Source organism: Aspergillus affinis (genome assembly GCF_023601865.1).
Source record: "Aspergillus affinis strain CMG 70 chromosome Unknown NODE_8_length_531634_cov_87_933514, whole genome shotgun sequence".
NCBI classification, from domain to species: Eukaryota; Fungi; Ascomycota; class Eurotiomycetes; order Eurotiales; family Aspergillaceae; genus Aspergillus; species Aspergillus affinis.
The window spans coordinates 81,904-92,660 of record NW_026515789.1 but is presented as its reverse complement, the minus strand read 5'-3'; the positions used below and the strand labels follow the sequence as shown (position 1 = coordinate 92,660).

Below are 10,757 nucleotides of genomic sequence, written 5' to 3'. Positions count from 1 at the left end.
GTCCGGTGTCACTCTACTCCGGGAGCCTATCAAGGCAAAGTTTTGTGAAGACCACTGCAAAACTTGGTTGTTCTAATGCAAAGCACATTCATACTATTACTCATATCTGCCAAATTCACGGAGCTCTATCGTTGGTATCATATCATCTGTATGTACAACAACCGTCATTAATCCCGTAGATAAACCGAGGAATATCCAAGATCCCAAACGCCAGAAAAATCCCTATTACAAAATCCTATGTTAATGGTCTAAAAGATTCGCGTAGTGCTCGGTTTCATCCACAACGGCTTCTCGCACTGATGGCTCGCCCGCCAGTTCTTGATCTTCTGCACGTCCCAGCCAGCTGACAATTTGACTTCCGGCGTGTGAGGCTTCCTGGAGCCAAGGCGTATCGTTCGGACGAAAACGCAGTGTCCTGCGAAGTCGTAGGTGTAGGAGAGACATTCGGCGTGCTCGTGGCATGCTTCGCGACAGTCGCCAAATGATCGATGGGCGGGTGACTCGGGCGGTTCTTGGAAGCCGCCCCAGTCGCCGTTGTCCCATTCGGACTTTTGTTCGAGGAAGCCGAGTTTGAGATGCGAGAAGAGGTCGGTGTAGAGGAGCGGTGTCTAGTTTATTGTGGTTAGTATTGCGTGATAATTGGGTGAGATGAGAACATACCGATCGATCCCGTCGATTCTCCCATTTGACCAGGTCTTCCATGTCGGTCAAGAATGTCTTGTGCATGCTGATTACGGGTTGACACCAGTAGGCATTGTCGAACGGGATCCCATGCAATGGATGAGGATTAAACATGGGCCACATCCCGGAGAGTTTCACGCCGTGGTCGTACAGTGCCCATCCGAGTACCGAATCCCCGCAACAGTCGCCCTTGATCACGTCCTCGTATCGCAGACTCAACGACGGTTCGATGTATTCTCCTCGCGACCCAGTTCCGCGCGAGACTAATCGCTCCACTGCCCCTGCGGAGAGCACGAAGCCCGCCCCTCCGTATGCGAAAAAGGTCCTCTGGTCCCCTGCCCATCGTCCTGGCGATGGAGATCCGAAATAGAGCGGGACCGACGGGTTGAATTGGTCCAAGAGACGGAACAGGTTGTCCCATACATAGTAGGTGTCGGATTCGAGGAAAACGAACCACTGGGCCGTCGGGTTTATCTCGTATGCGCTCTCCACCATGGGGAGGAATTTGAAGCGATCGAGTCGCCAGCCTTGCGCCGAGTCGACCGTCTTTCCTTGCTGGATGGCATCGTAGGCGTCGAAGTCGGGGGTGTTGTTGCGAAACGAGGCTGGTAGGGTTCCGAGAATGTCGTATACGTGGCGACCGTTCAACTCAGACTCTCGGTCTGAGACGATGTGAAGATTAGGGATGCAGCGGGTCACGGTGGCGAGCTGCGTCTCGAGGCGGTCTTTGGGTTCGGAGGAACCGATTTTCAAGACAACCTGGACGCGCGATAGGAGGTGGGTAGGGAACGAGTCGCAGATGGCATCGTCGCTGATGGTAAATCTGGAGCGGGTATCGGGCTGTTTGAAGCGTGTGGTTGTTTCCCAGGTCCAGTAGTCCGGTTCGAACTCATGCTTCTCGGGGCGCCGGTGGTATAGAGCGGTTGAGTCGAGCGACTCGCTGCCTAGTTGGAGGTCGAGAACGGAGGCGGCGATGACGAGGAGGAAGACGACAAAGAGGATATTTGTTAGTTTGCGCGATAGCATGGTCCCCATTTTTCCAGAGGAATTCGAAGGGGAGAAGTTGTGAAGTTTGAGCAACTGGCGGAATAGTTGCTGGAGTGGTGAAATCAAAATCACGACATCGCCACTCGCTAGTGCAGTTTATACAGCCCGAGCTAGACGCTGACAGAACTCATGTTCTCATGAGGAGCAAAATGAGGGTCAAGAAGGAGGAAGAATCCACGAAGACAGGAACCGGGGAGGAGACCAGGATTTGTGCAAAAGCTGACGACGTCGTGTGAGGATTGGCAGAGGGGAAAATAAGGATGCTGCCATCCACGCCATCGACAACCAAACAGGGTGACTAGCGCCTTGGGTCTGGGTCCTGGGCCACATGAACCCTGGCACCGATCATGGACACTCCGTAGAATTGCAGAATTCATCCCGTTTCCTTCGATCTTCTCCGGGTTCCACACCGGGATGGGAAGGAGTCTGACGGTATCCTCCGGTACTGTTGACCACCATATCATCCCGATTGCTCTTGGTGACAGCCACCCGACCGGTCTTCTTGTGGGTTGAAGGCCTCATGTCGGGATGAGAAAGGAGCAGGAGGGATCGCCATGCATACTCCGATGTACTTCCCTCCCTCCTGCCGGCTCCACCCGCGGGCGGCAAGCCAATTGCCGTCCCTTCCTGAGGCGCCGACGCCTGGTCTATTTCGTCATTCCCTGCACCAAGAGACCAACGAACGCAAATCAGACTAAGCGAGCTGTTTGCTATGGTCTTGGCCTGTCCAATATCTCCAGCCATGTCGTACAGTGTGTCAAATTCTCCTATCAAACTGTGTACCCGGCGGTTTCGTGCGGATTGCCTGAGGCCGCCCGGGCGCCGATCCCAATTGACGGCATCCGCGGTTGGGCCGCTGCCGTTGCTCGGCATGGCGCTGGAAGGTCCAGACCCTGTCTGTTTTGCCCCTATTCTGTTCATTCCAAATGTTCGGTTGGATCGAGAATCTTGCCTTTTTGGGTTCATATCTACTGTAGGATTCTTATTCCTACCTCCTGTCGGTGTATCCTAAGGAGTTGAATGTCAAGTCATGGCTCCAATTCAGTGAGGTATTTACCTAGTAGACAGGCGGTCTGTCCTCACCGAATCTCAAGGGAAGATCCGACGCCGTCTGATCTAGTCCGGGGTCAGCAATGGAGCTGCCGAGTGGAGATGCGCATGGCGTCATATCTTGGCCCGGAACCGGTTTCCTCTCGGTTGTTGTACACCGTGTGAGTATGCGCATATGCCCCAGGTGATCTTTATTCTTGCTGCAATTGCGTTGATTGCATGGACAGTGTGAACAGTAAGTACTACTCAGTGTAGACCGCATCGTTGGTGTCTGTGAGCGGCACCGAAAGGGTGAAATGTCAGTGGAATCATTTGAAAAATCGCTGATGGCTCATATCGTAATCGGACCTCTGTGGACACAATATTATTGTTACCTCTGATTTTCTAGGAAGCACCAACTGCCTTTCATGCACTTGGTGTCAGATCGCTGGCGGGGCATCAGCCCCCACTGGCCTAGCAGTCGGGTAGGGTGCTGATGTCTCAACCTAAATCAAAACAAACTCTTGCCCTATGCTTTCTCTTACATGTTGGCCACTCGGTTGATATACGAGGACTGTACATTACGGATTGTTAAAAGGAAAGCTTGACGATGTTCTGAGCAGGAGATTCCATTATATGCTAACAGCCAAACGACGCCCATCAATGCTAAATCTAGGTGCTCTATCATGTAGTGCCCTCACAAAAATTCACAAATCTATCTATTCCGGTTTGGATCCCCCCAATTTAGTCAACAGCTCACTATTGGGCTGTTCATCTTGCCACCGCTTCCGCGGTAGCTCAAACGTCGACGAGACGCGCCCATACGACATGCCCCCTAGCTGACCCAGCGGACGGAGTTTCTCCAGGTCGATATGGCTCCCATCCGCATTGACGGCGTCTTCCTGGACCCAGAACCTGGTCGCCTTGATCAAAACCAACGAGGCGACGCTCATGCCCGGCTGCACGTGGTCCTCAAACTCCTTGATATCAACCACCTTGCCCTCGACTGAGAACACAGATTCCTGGACCCGCGACGCCTTGACGGTCGTCGTGGGCGCCTCGTGAAGTCCTGATACGTCCCACTCGGACACGCCGTAGGGCGCATCGATCGACGACGCATTCACGGCCTCGATCATGTTTTCTGATACCGTGTTGATCACGCACTCCCCGGTCTCTTTCAGATTGCGGTACGTGTCCTTGACGGCTGTCGGTCGCGATGAGAATCCCACGATGAACATGGGTGGATCATGGTCTATCACTTGGAAGTAGCTGAATGGGGAGAGATTCTTGCTCTTACCGTCCCCCGACACGGTGCTTAGGAACCCGATCGGTCGTGGCGCTACCCCGGAGATGAGCAGGCGGTAGTTGTTCACCGTCGCCCGGTTCGTGTCGTAGGGGTCAATTTCACGGTGAGTTTTACTGAGACTCGCACCATCGTCGTTCACACCGTTGCCGTACTCCCAGTTGGGATCGGGCGATTTGGTCACCTCGATAGGCGCGTTGGAGTGGTCGAAGTCGGGTCGGCTGGCTTGGATCTTTTCGAAGTTCTTAACTTTCTCGACAATCTTGTAATTGGATTGGGCCTGAGTTGGTGTTTTTGTTGCTGTTGCTGCAGCAGTAGAACTCATTCTTAGATTTGGTGGTCCTCTGCGTACTGTAAGAAGGGATGATGATGAGATTGGCCTGTGCGTTCACGTTAGCAAATGCTCGTGGAAAACGTTTAGGAGACTTACTGCCGGGATAGGCGATGGGCTAGTTGAAGAGCGGAATTAAATGAACGTGGCATTGCAATTGACTTGTGGTTTTATCGATGGATAGTTGATAATTGGGGTCCGTCAACGCCGCCTTTTTATGTGGAAGGAAATTTTCATGGCTTCGGAATCGCCATCCGAGGCTCGGTGCCGCAACCCGAGGCGGATGGGACTGAGAGTATACATTTCATTAATTAGGGTCGGTCGCATGTAAACAGTTTCCCATTTCCCATCTTTCCAGCCCAAAATGTTTCAACGTGGTGTTCGCGCTCTCGCTACTAGTCGGCCACTTCTTCAATCCGTACGTCGGTGTCCATCGTCCTTCCCAGCTGCCGTTAATGTGTCTTCGCCCTCCGCGAGAAACAAGACGAGTGTGACTTCGGTGCACACCGATAAGGCCTACAAACGTTGGTGAAATGATTTCTGCTCTTATCGCTCGAAGTGACTATACTGACCAAGATGAATTCTCAAACCAGCTTTTGCCCATTACGCAAGTTCTTTTGGCCCACCCCCCTCTCTATACCTAGCTAACATTCTATCTCAAGTCGCAAGCCATAAAATCGCCCGGTCATGTCTGGCTCTCCGGTCAAATCCCAGCTGATGCAAAGGGAAACCTCATAAAAGGATCGATGACCGAACAAGCTCAAGCTATCATTAGGAATACCGAAGCTATTTTACTTGCAGCAGGATCGTCCCTGGAGAGCGTGGTCAAGGTTGTGGTCAGTACAGCCCCATTTGGCTTGGGTCTGAATAGTACACTGATGGCCCAATGAAGGTCTATGTTAAAGACGCAAAAGCCATGCCTGAGTTCGCCGCAGTCTATGATCCTGTATTCCCGCATAAACCGGCGCGATCGATGGTCGAGGTATCCAATTTACCAGCCGGGGTTGATATCCAGATTGACTTCATCGCGGTGACCACATCGCCTAATCTCTAAGCGGTTTTGATTTGTCATTTTTTCGAGAAATTTAAGACTGGCAGTATGAAGAGTGACAATGAATTGACTCAAGATCCTCGGATGGATAACACAAACAACTAGATATAGAAGAATGATTTGAATAGACATGTCTCACTGTATTCGCTGATTTTCATGATAATATACGGCAACCGTCGTTAAGGTAAGATGTAGAGCTGTAAACTATGCCTCAGAAACAATCCCCGGCCTTTCTTGCATTGAGTCTCGTCCATATATTACGGCAGCATTCCCTAGGTGCGAGTGACTCATCGCAGGCTCGGGTTTGACCTCCTCATTTCAAGAAAATCAGGGCATTGGTTCACGCACAGCGGAGATATACTGTTCTAAGTTAGCATACGCGATAAAGATGAGGAGTGTATTAAGTAGCATACCGGAATAATCTGTGCTTTTTCGACATCCCAGACGCCACTTGAGGTGTAGATGTCACTTTTGATAATATCCTTGACCTCCTCAACATTGGTAGCGGCGTAAACAAGCATGCTGCCCTTGAATGACGGCGTTTCACCCTCCACTGGATGAGACTCAACCATTGCTCCTAAGTATGGTCAGATACATATTGCCGAGTTCTATTGAATATAAAAGAAAGCATACCGCCAACCAGCAGTTTGCCCGATGATACAAGACCCTTGACATCCTCGTAATGTTTGCTATGGAGTGTTATTCGGGGTGCCGGACTCAAATCCTACTATCGAAACTACTTACGGTCGAACCTGCAATCGACGTTCCAAAGTATTTGGCTTGTCAGGAATTATGCAGAGCCATTCCTTCTTGGCCTTGGAGGCGATATTACGGCGAGTTGTAGCCAGGGTTAAGGGTAGCGATTGAGATAGGGGCTTCGCGCAGAAGGAGACGGGATAAAAAAGAGAGCGCGAAAACATTTTGACGGACATTGTTAGAGACAGAGAATCGATGAGAATCCTACTCGATTGTATCAACTGTCTACGCAGTGCAAAGTACAGATGTTGATCGGGCGAGGAAGTTCGGGCGGGGAATCCGAAGGGGACACGGCGGGTATTTGTTGCCTCAGGCGATGGCACTGACTCAGCACCGGTCTTGGCATGCCATCTTCAGTGAATCTTCCTGGTCGATTCATCCATGACTCTGTCGTGCGTTTGAAACAAAGATCGGACGGGCGAAACATGAGTCGCTTCTGCGAGACTCCCCTGTTGGAGATCGTCATGGAAGCAATGAATTCGCCCGACAGCCGACTCCATCGCTCCAGAAATAGCATGCCGATCCGGCGATAAACCAACCATCATTGGCCGCCAAAAGCTTCGTTCTCATTAAGAGGGTCCAACATGTCACAGGACGATTGCTTTGGCCGCGCCTTAAACATCCTCCGGCCTAGGGCTTACGCATTCATGTGTTGCATTATGACTTATTCAGATCCACAGGATAACGAGGCTGAGAAAATCCAAACGCCCCTGATTCCTTAAAGTTGGTATCCTCGACCGACAACTTGCGCATACTGTGGCCACCGCGCTGCGTTGTTTGTACAGCAAAAACACGATGATTGCCGGCTCATCACCTTGAAAGAAGCTAGACATAATTTGGAAGTTCTCCCCGGGCGCAGACGATGACATCTTCCGAATCAGCCTCAAGCACGAGATGGCATTCCTTCTTGATCTCAGGACTCTCCATCTTCATCTGTATATCCGTTTTCCGATTGCTCACGCCCGATACACTCAATGGACGCCCTTCGGGCTCTGAGTATTTCGGAACCTCGGGGCATCATCATTACCACCCAATTGATCGTTTAGTGTTCGCCGCCCAGAACCGACTGCATTATTTTCACTTTCGACAAAGCCACAATGTCACCAGTGCGGCTGATCGCTATCGCCTCCGTCGCGGCCGTCATCCACCGCCTGGTTTTGACCAGTGGTTTGAATTTGCGCAAGCTAGGAATTCTGTCGTTGTGGAGGACTTCTTTGACCAAATCTACAGCGATCTGAGTCCATACTGGGGAGTCGAACCGGCTGACTTGCGTCGCCAGGCGAGTGGCTTTGCGCCGTGTATCACCGTGCGGGACCATGTTTCCAGAGCTATCGTCGACCTTGAAAATAGCGACCGACTAGCTGCATGGCATAACCTGATCTCCTCCATTCAGGAATACCTCCCGGACATGGACATCCCATTGAATACTATGGATCAGCCTCGGATTGTCATGCCCTGGGAAGCAAAGTCACATTACGTGCGCAAAGACTATTCCAGCCAACGAATATGGAACCCAGGTGATGTGATTTCGGAGTATACGTCGTTACCCAACCCAGGCATCGTGCAGCCGGAACCGTACCAGCCTGCGGTCATTGACATAGCCCCTTCGAGCTTCTGGGACGTGGTGCGGGATGGCTGCTCGCCCGATACTTCACCCCGGAGCACCTCTCTTCCCCAGATCGACTTCTCCAGCCCTCCCTCCGAACTCGACAATTACCTTCACATGCTCCAAGATGGCTACGTCAGTAACTGGCCTCAGTCCAAGGACCCATGCGCCCGGCCAGAGCTACAGGTTTTGCATGGTACATTTATCGAGCCGAACGCCGTCTCTGTTACCCACGAGCTGTTCCCTCTGTTCGGCGACTCAAAATTATCTGTGAATAATGAAATTTTACTTCCTTCGGCCAATGACTGGGCGAGTGAAGATGGGCCCCCTTCTGAGCAAACAACTGAGGAGGATTGGAATCTCAAGAAGGCAATGGTATTCTGGCGCGGTCCGGCGACCGGAGGCCACAATCGCGAAGAGAATTGGACTGGTTTTCACCGACATCGTTTCGTCTCTATGATGAACGCAACGACAGTCGAACAGGCGGATCTTGGTCGATCCTATTTGAACTTCCGGCTTCCAAGCTACCAACATTACCAACTCGCCGCTGGCATCGAAGGCGAGCTTCCCCAGTACCTAGCAAACTACACCGATGTCGGCTTTACACATCTCGACTGCGACGGCTTCGAACCCTCTGACCCGCATTGTCCATACACGGAGGACTATTTCGGACCCGTAGCAGACTTTTCATCAACTAGACATTACAACTACAAATATGCGCCCGATCTAGACGGTGACTCGAGCAGTGACCGGTTCCGCCAACTCCTTCTCTCAACATCCCTTCCCCTTAAGTCGACCGTGTACAACGAATGGCACGATTCGCGTCTTCTTCCCTGGGGGCATTTCATCCCCATGGATTCCACTTTCATGGACGTTTATGGTATTATGGAGTATTTCCTTGGGTTTGGCGAGGACGAAGGTCATGATTCGACGGCAGAGAAAATTACACTGGACGGTAAACGCTGGGCCGAGAAAGTCCTTCGAAAAGAGGACATGCAGATCTACGTGTATCGCCTGCTATTGGAGTATGCACGTCTTTGTGATGATCGGCGCGAGTTCCTCGGATTCGTGGCCGATCTCCGACAGGCGTCAAAATAGCTTCATGTCCGCTAAATTCTCCTGTCGGATGTTACGAAACTGTCATATATCTCGGCTATTTAATATCCATCATATTAATACATATGAAGACATAATTTCGCTTAATGGAAATTTCCATTCACATTCCAAATCACCGAGCGGCTGCAACCCACGTGCGCCGGGTTACCAGATCCAGTGGCGGCGATCTATCGCTAGTTTCTCTGCCTTGTTCTTCAAGACCCCCTTTCTTCCTTTCTTAAAACCAGACAGGCTCGCTATGGCCTCAATCTACCAAGGCCTTGTAGACATGTTCTCTCTTGTCCTCGCCATCCTGTCCACCGGGACTCCGGCTCTCGGTCGCGATTCCTTTTATCCGCCCCTCAACCACACGACGTACATCACCGACGCATCCCTGGGCCCGTACGGGGCCATCTACGCCGCGCCTGCTGGCCAACCCAGTCCTCCCTCGCGCGACGATGTCTACAATTACTGTTCGATGCCTCATCCCCGCGCAGAGACGTATGCACTTCCACCTCCGATCGCCAATAACTCCGTCTCGGGGCGGTTAGTCTACTTGGAGTACATGCAGCGTCATCAACGCCGCACGCCGTACAACATTCTTCCCGGCGGAGAAGTGCGTCCTCTATCCCATCGCTGGTCGCTTATCAAGTGGACCCTAACTTTTGCAGAATAAACCCTTCAACTGCGACAACATTCACCCTCATCTGTACGCCGCACCAGTGCAAGGCGAGTCGCCCGCGTTGGTCTACAGCCAGGCCTACTCGGACCCGGCCAATCCCTTCCTGGCCTCATATGTCAACGGTTCATGCCAGTACCCTCAGCTCACCTTTGGCGGTCTTCTCGACGGCTATCAGCACGGTCGGGACCTCCACGCTGTCTATGGTGACCAGCTCGACTTGATCCCGTCCTCTCCAGACCGCAAAAAGGTCTGGCTGCGCTCTACTTCCTCCGCGCTCACGCAGAGTTCGGCCGGCGGAGTCCTCCGCGGCATCTGGCCCGACCACAAGGGACCTATCGCTCTCCGCCAGCAGGCCTCGGGCATCGACACGCTCGACCGCGGCTTCCCCTGCTCGGCGCGCGATTCCCTTCTCTCGTCCATCCAGTCGACGTCCGCCTGGAACGAGCATTTAAGCGTGACTGCCTCCCTCCGCGACCGTCTCGCCACGGCCTTTGACGCCAACGAGTCCAGCTGGATGTCCACGTTCGACCACTTCGCGGATAACTTCCAGGCGCGGTTATGCAACGGCTACGAGCTCCCCTGTCAGAAAAACGGATCGAATTGCGTGACGACTGACGAAGCGCACGAGGTGTTTCGCGCGGGCGACTGGGAGTGGAATTACTGGTGGCGGTACAATGACGACGCGACACGGTATATCCAGCTCGTGCAAGGCCTTTTCATCGGCGAGGTCGTGAAAAAGCTCGAGGCCGTGCAGAACGGTCGGTCGGACGTGGTGTACAGTCATACCTTCCTTCACGACGGCGACATTGGTCCGGTGCTGGGCGCGTTGGGCATCAAGGCGCTCAGGTGGCCTGGGATGGCGTCTAATATAGCTATCGAGGTTTGGTATGTTGTTCTTGTTTTACTCTAGCTTGTCTTTCGTTCATTATTCTAATCATCAGTAGGGAAACATCGACATCCGATCTCTATGTCCGGGTCCTGTATAGCGGACACGCCGTGAAAACCATCCACGGCACCTTAGATTGGATCCCGCTTTCCAAGCTGCTGGATATTCTGCGACCGCTTGTGCCGGAGGATATTATCTCCATGTGTAATGCATAGCAATCCGTACAGTATTCTATGTACACTTCACCCAATGTACACTTCATCCACACAAATCAAAACGAAAATCAATCC

General features: G+C 52.3%; 7 protein-coding genes across 7 annotated transcripts; 3 read left to right on the top strand and 4 right to left on the bottom strand.

Moving 5' to 3' along the window:
• Positions 1–248: 248 nt before the first annotated feature.
• Positions 249–1,716, bottom strand: KD926_011011 (uncharacterized protein; the record flags this gene model as incomplete). The annotated part of the gene is made up of 2 exons (XM_053095986.1): positions 249–608; positions 661–1,716. The coding sequence occupies 2 exons, from the start codon at positions 1,714–1,716 to the stop codon at positions 249–251; spliced, it is 1,416 nt and encodes a 471-aa protein (XP_052959819.1).
• A 357-nt stretch (positions 1,717–2,073) lies between these two features.
• Positions 2,074–2,649, bottom strand: KD926_011010 (uncharacterized protein; the record flags this gene model as incomplete). Its single annotated transcript, XM_053095985.1, has 1 exon — positions 2,074–2,649. One exon carries the CDS (start codon positions 2,647–2,649, stop codon positions 2,074–2,076), a length of 576 nt encoding a protein of 191 aa, XP_052959818.1.
• Positions 2,650–3,476: 827 nt separating this feature from the next.
• Positions 3,477–4,543, bottom strand: KD926_011009 (flavin reductase family protein; the record flags this gene model as incomplete). The annotated part of the gene is made up of 2 exons (XM_053095984.1): positions 3,477–4,440; positions 4,491–4,543. 2 exons carry the CDS (start codon positions 4,541–4,543, stop codon positions 3,477–3,479), a joined length of 1,017 nt encoding a protein of 338 aa, XP_052959817.1.
• Positions 4,544–4,755: 212 nt separating this feature from the next.
• KD926_011008 (RidA family protein) lies at positions 4,756–5,445 on the top strand (the record flags this gene model as incomplete). The annotated part of the gene is made up of 3 exons (XM_053095983.1): positions 4,756–4,809; positions 5,054–5,227; positions 5,284–5,445. 3 exons carry the CDS (start codon positions 4,756–4,758, stop codon positions 5,443–5,445), a joined length of 390 nt encoding a protein of 129 aa, XP_052959816.1.
• Positions 5,446–5,769: 324 nt separating this feature from the next.
• On the bottom strand, positions 5,770–6,362 carry KD926_011007 (YciI family protein; the record flags this gene model as incomplete). The annotated part of the gene is made up of 4 exons (XM_053095982.1): positions 5,770–5,802; positions 5,856–6,019; positions 6,076–6,131; positions 6,187–6,362. 4 exons carry the CDS (start codon positions 6,360–6,362, stop codon positions 5,770–5,772), a joined length of 429 nt encoding a protein of 142 aa, XP_052959815.1.
• Positions 6,363–7,060: 698 nt separating this feature from the next.
• On the top strand, positions 7,061–8,902 carry KD926_011006 (uncharacterized protein; the record flags this gene model as incomplete). The annotated part of the gene is made up of 1 exon (XM_053095981.1): positions 7,061–8,902. The coding sequence occupies one exon, from the start codon at positions 7,061–7,063 to the stop codon at positions 8,900–8,902; it is 1,842 nt and encodes a 613-aa protein (XP_052959814.1).
• A 256-nt stretch (positions 8,903–9,158) lies between these two features.
• Positions 9,159–10,682, top strand: KD926_011005 (histidine phosphatase family protein; the record flags this gene model as incomplete). The annotated part of the gene is made up of 3 exons (XM_053095980.1): positions 9,159–9,515; positions 9,571–10,466; positions 10,526–10,682. The coding sequence occupies 3 exons, from the start codon at positions 9,159–9,161 to the stop codon at positions 10,680–10,682; spliced, it is 1,410 nt and encodes a 469-aa protein (XP_052959813.1).
• Between the last annotated feature and the right edge of the window lie 75 nt (positions 10,683–10,757).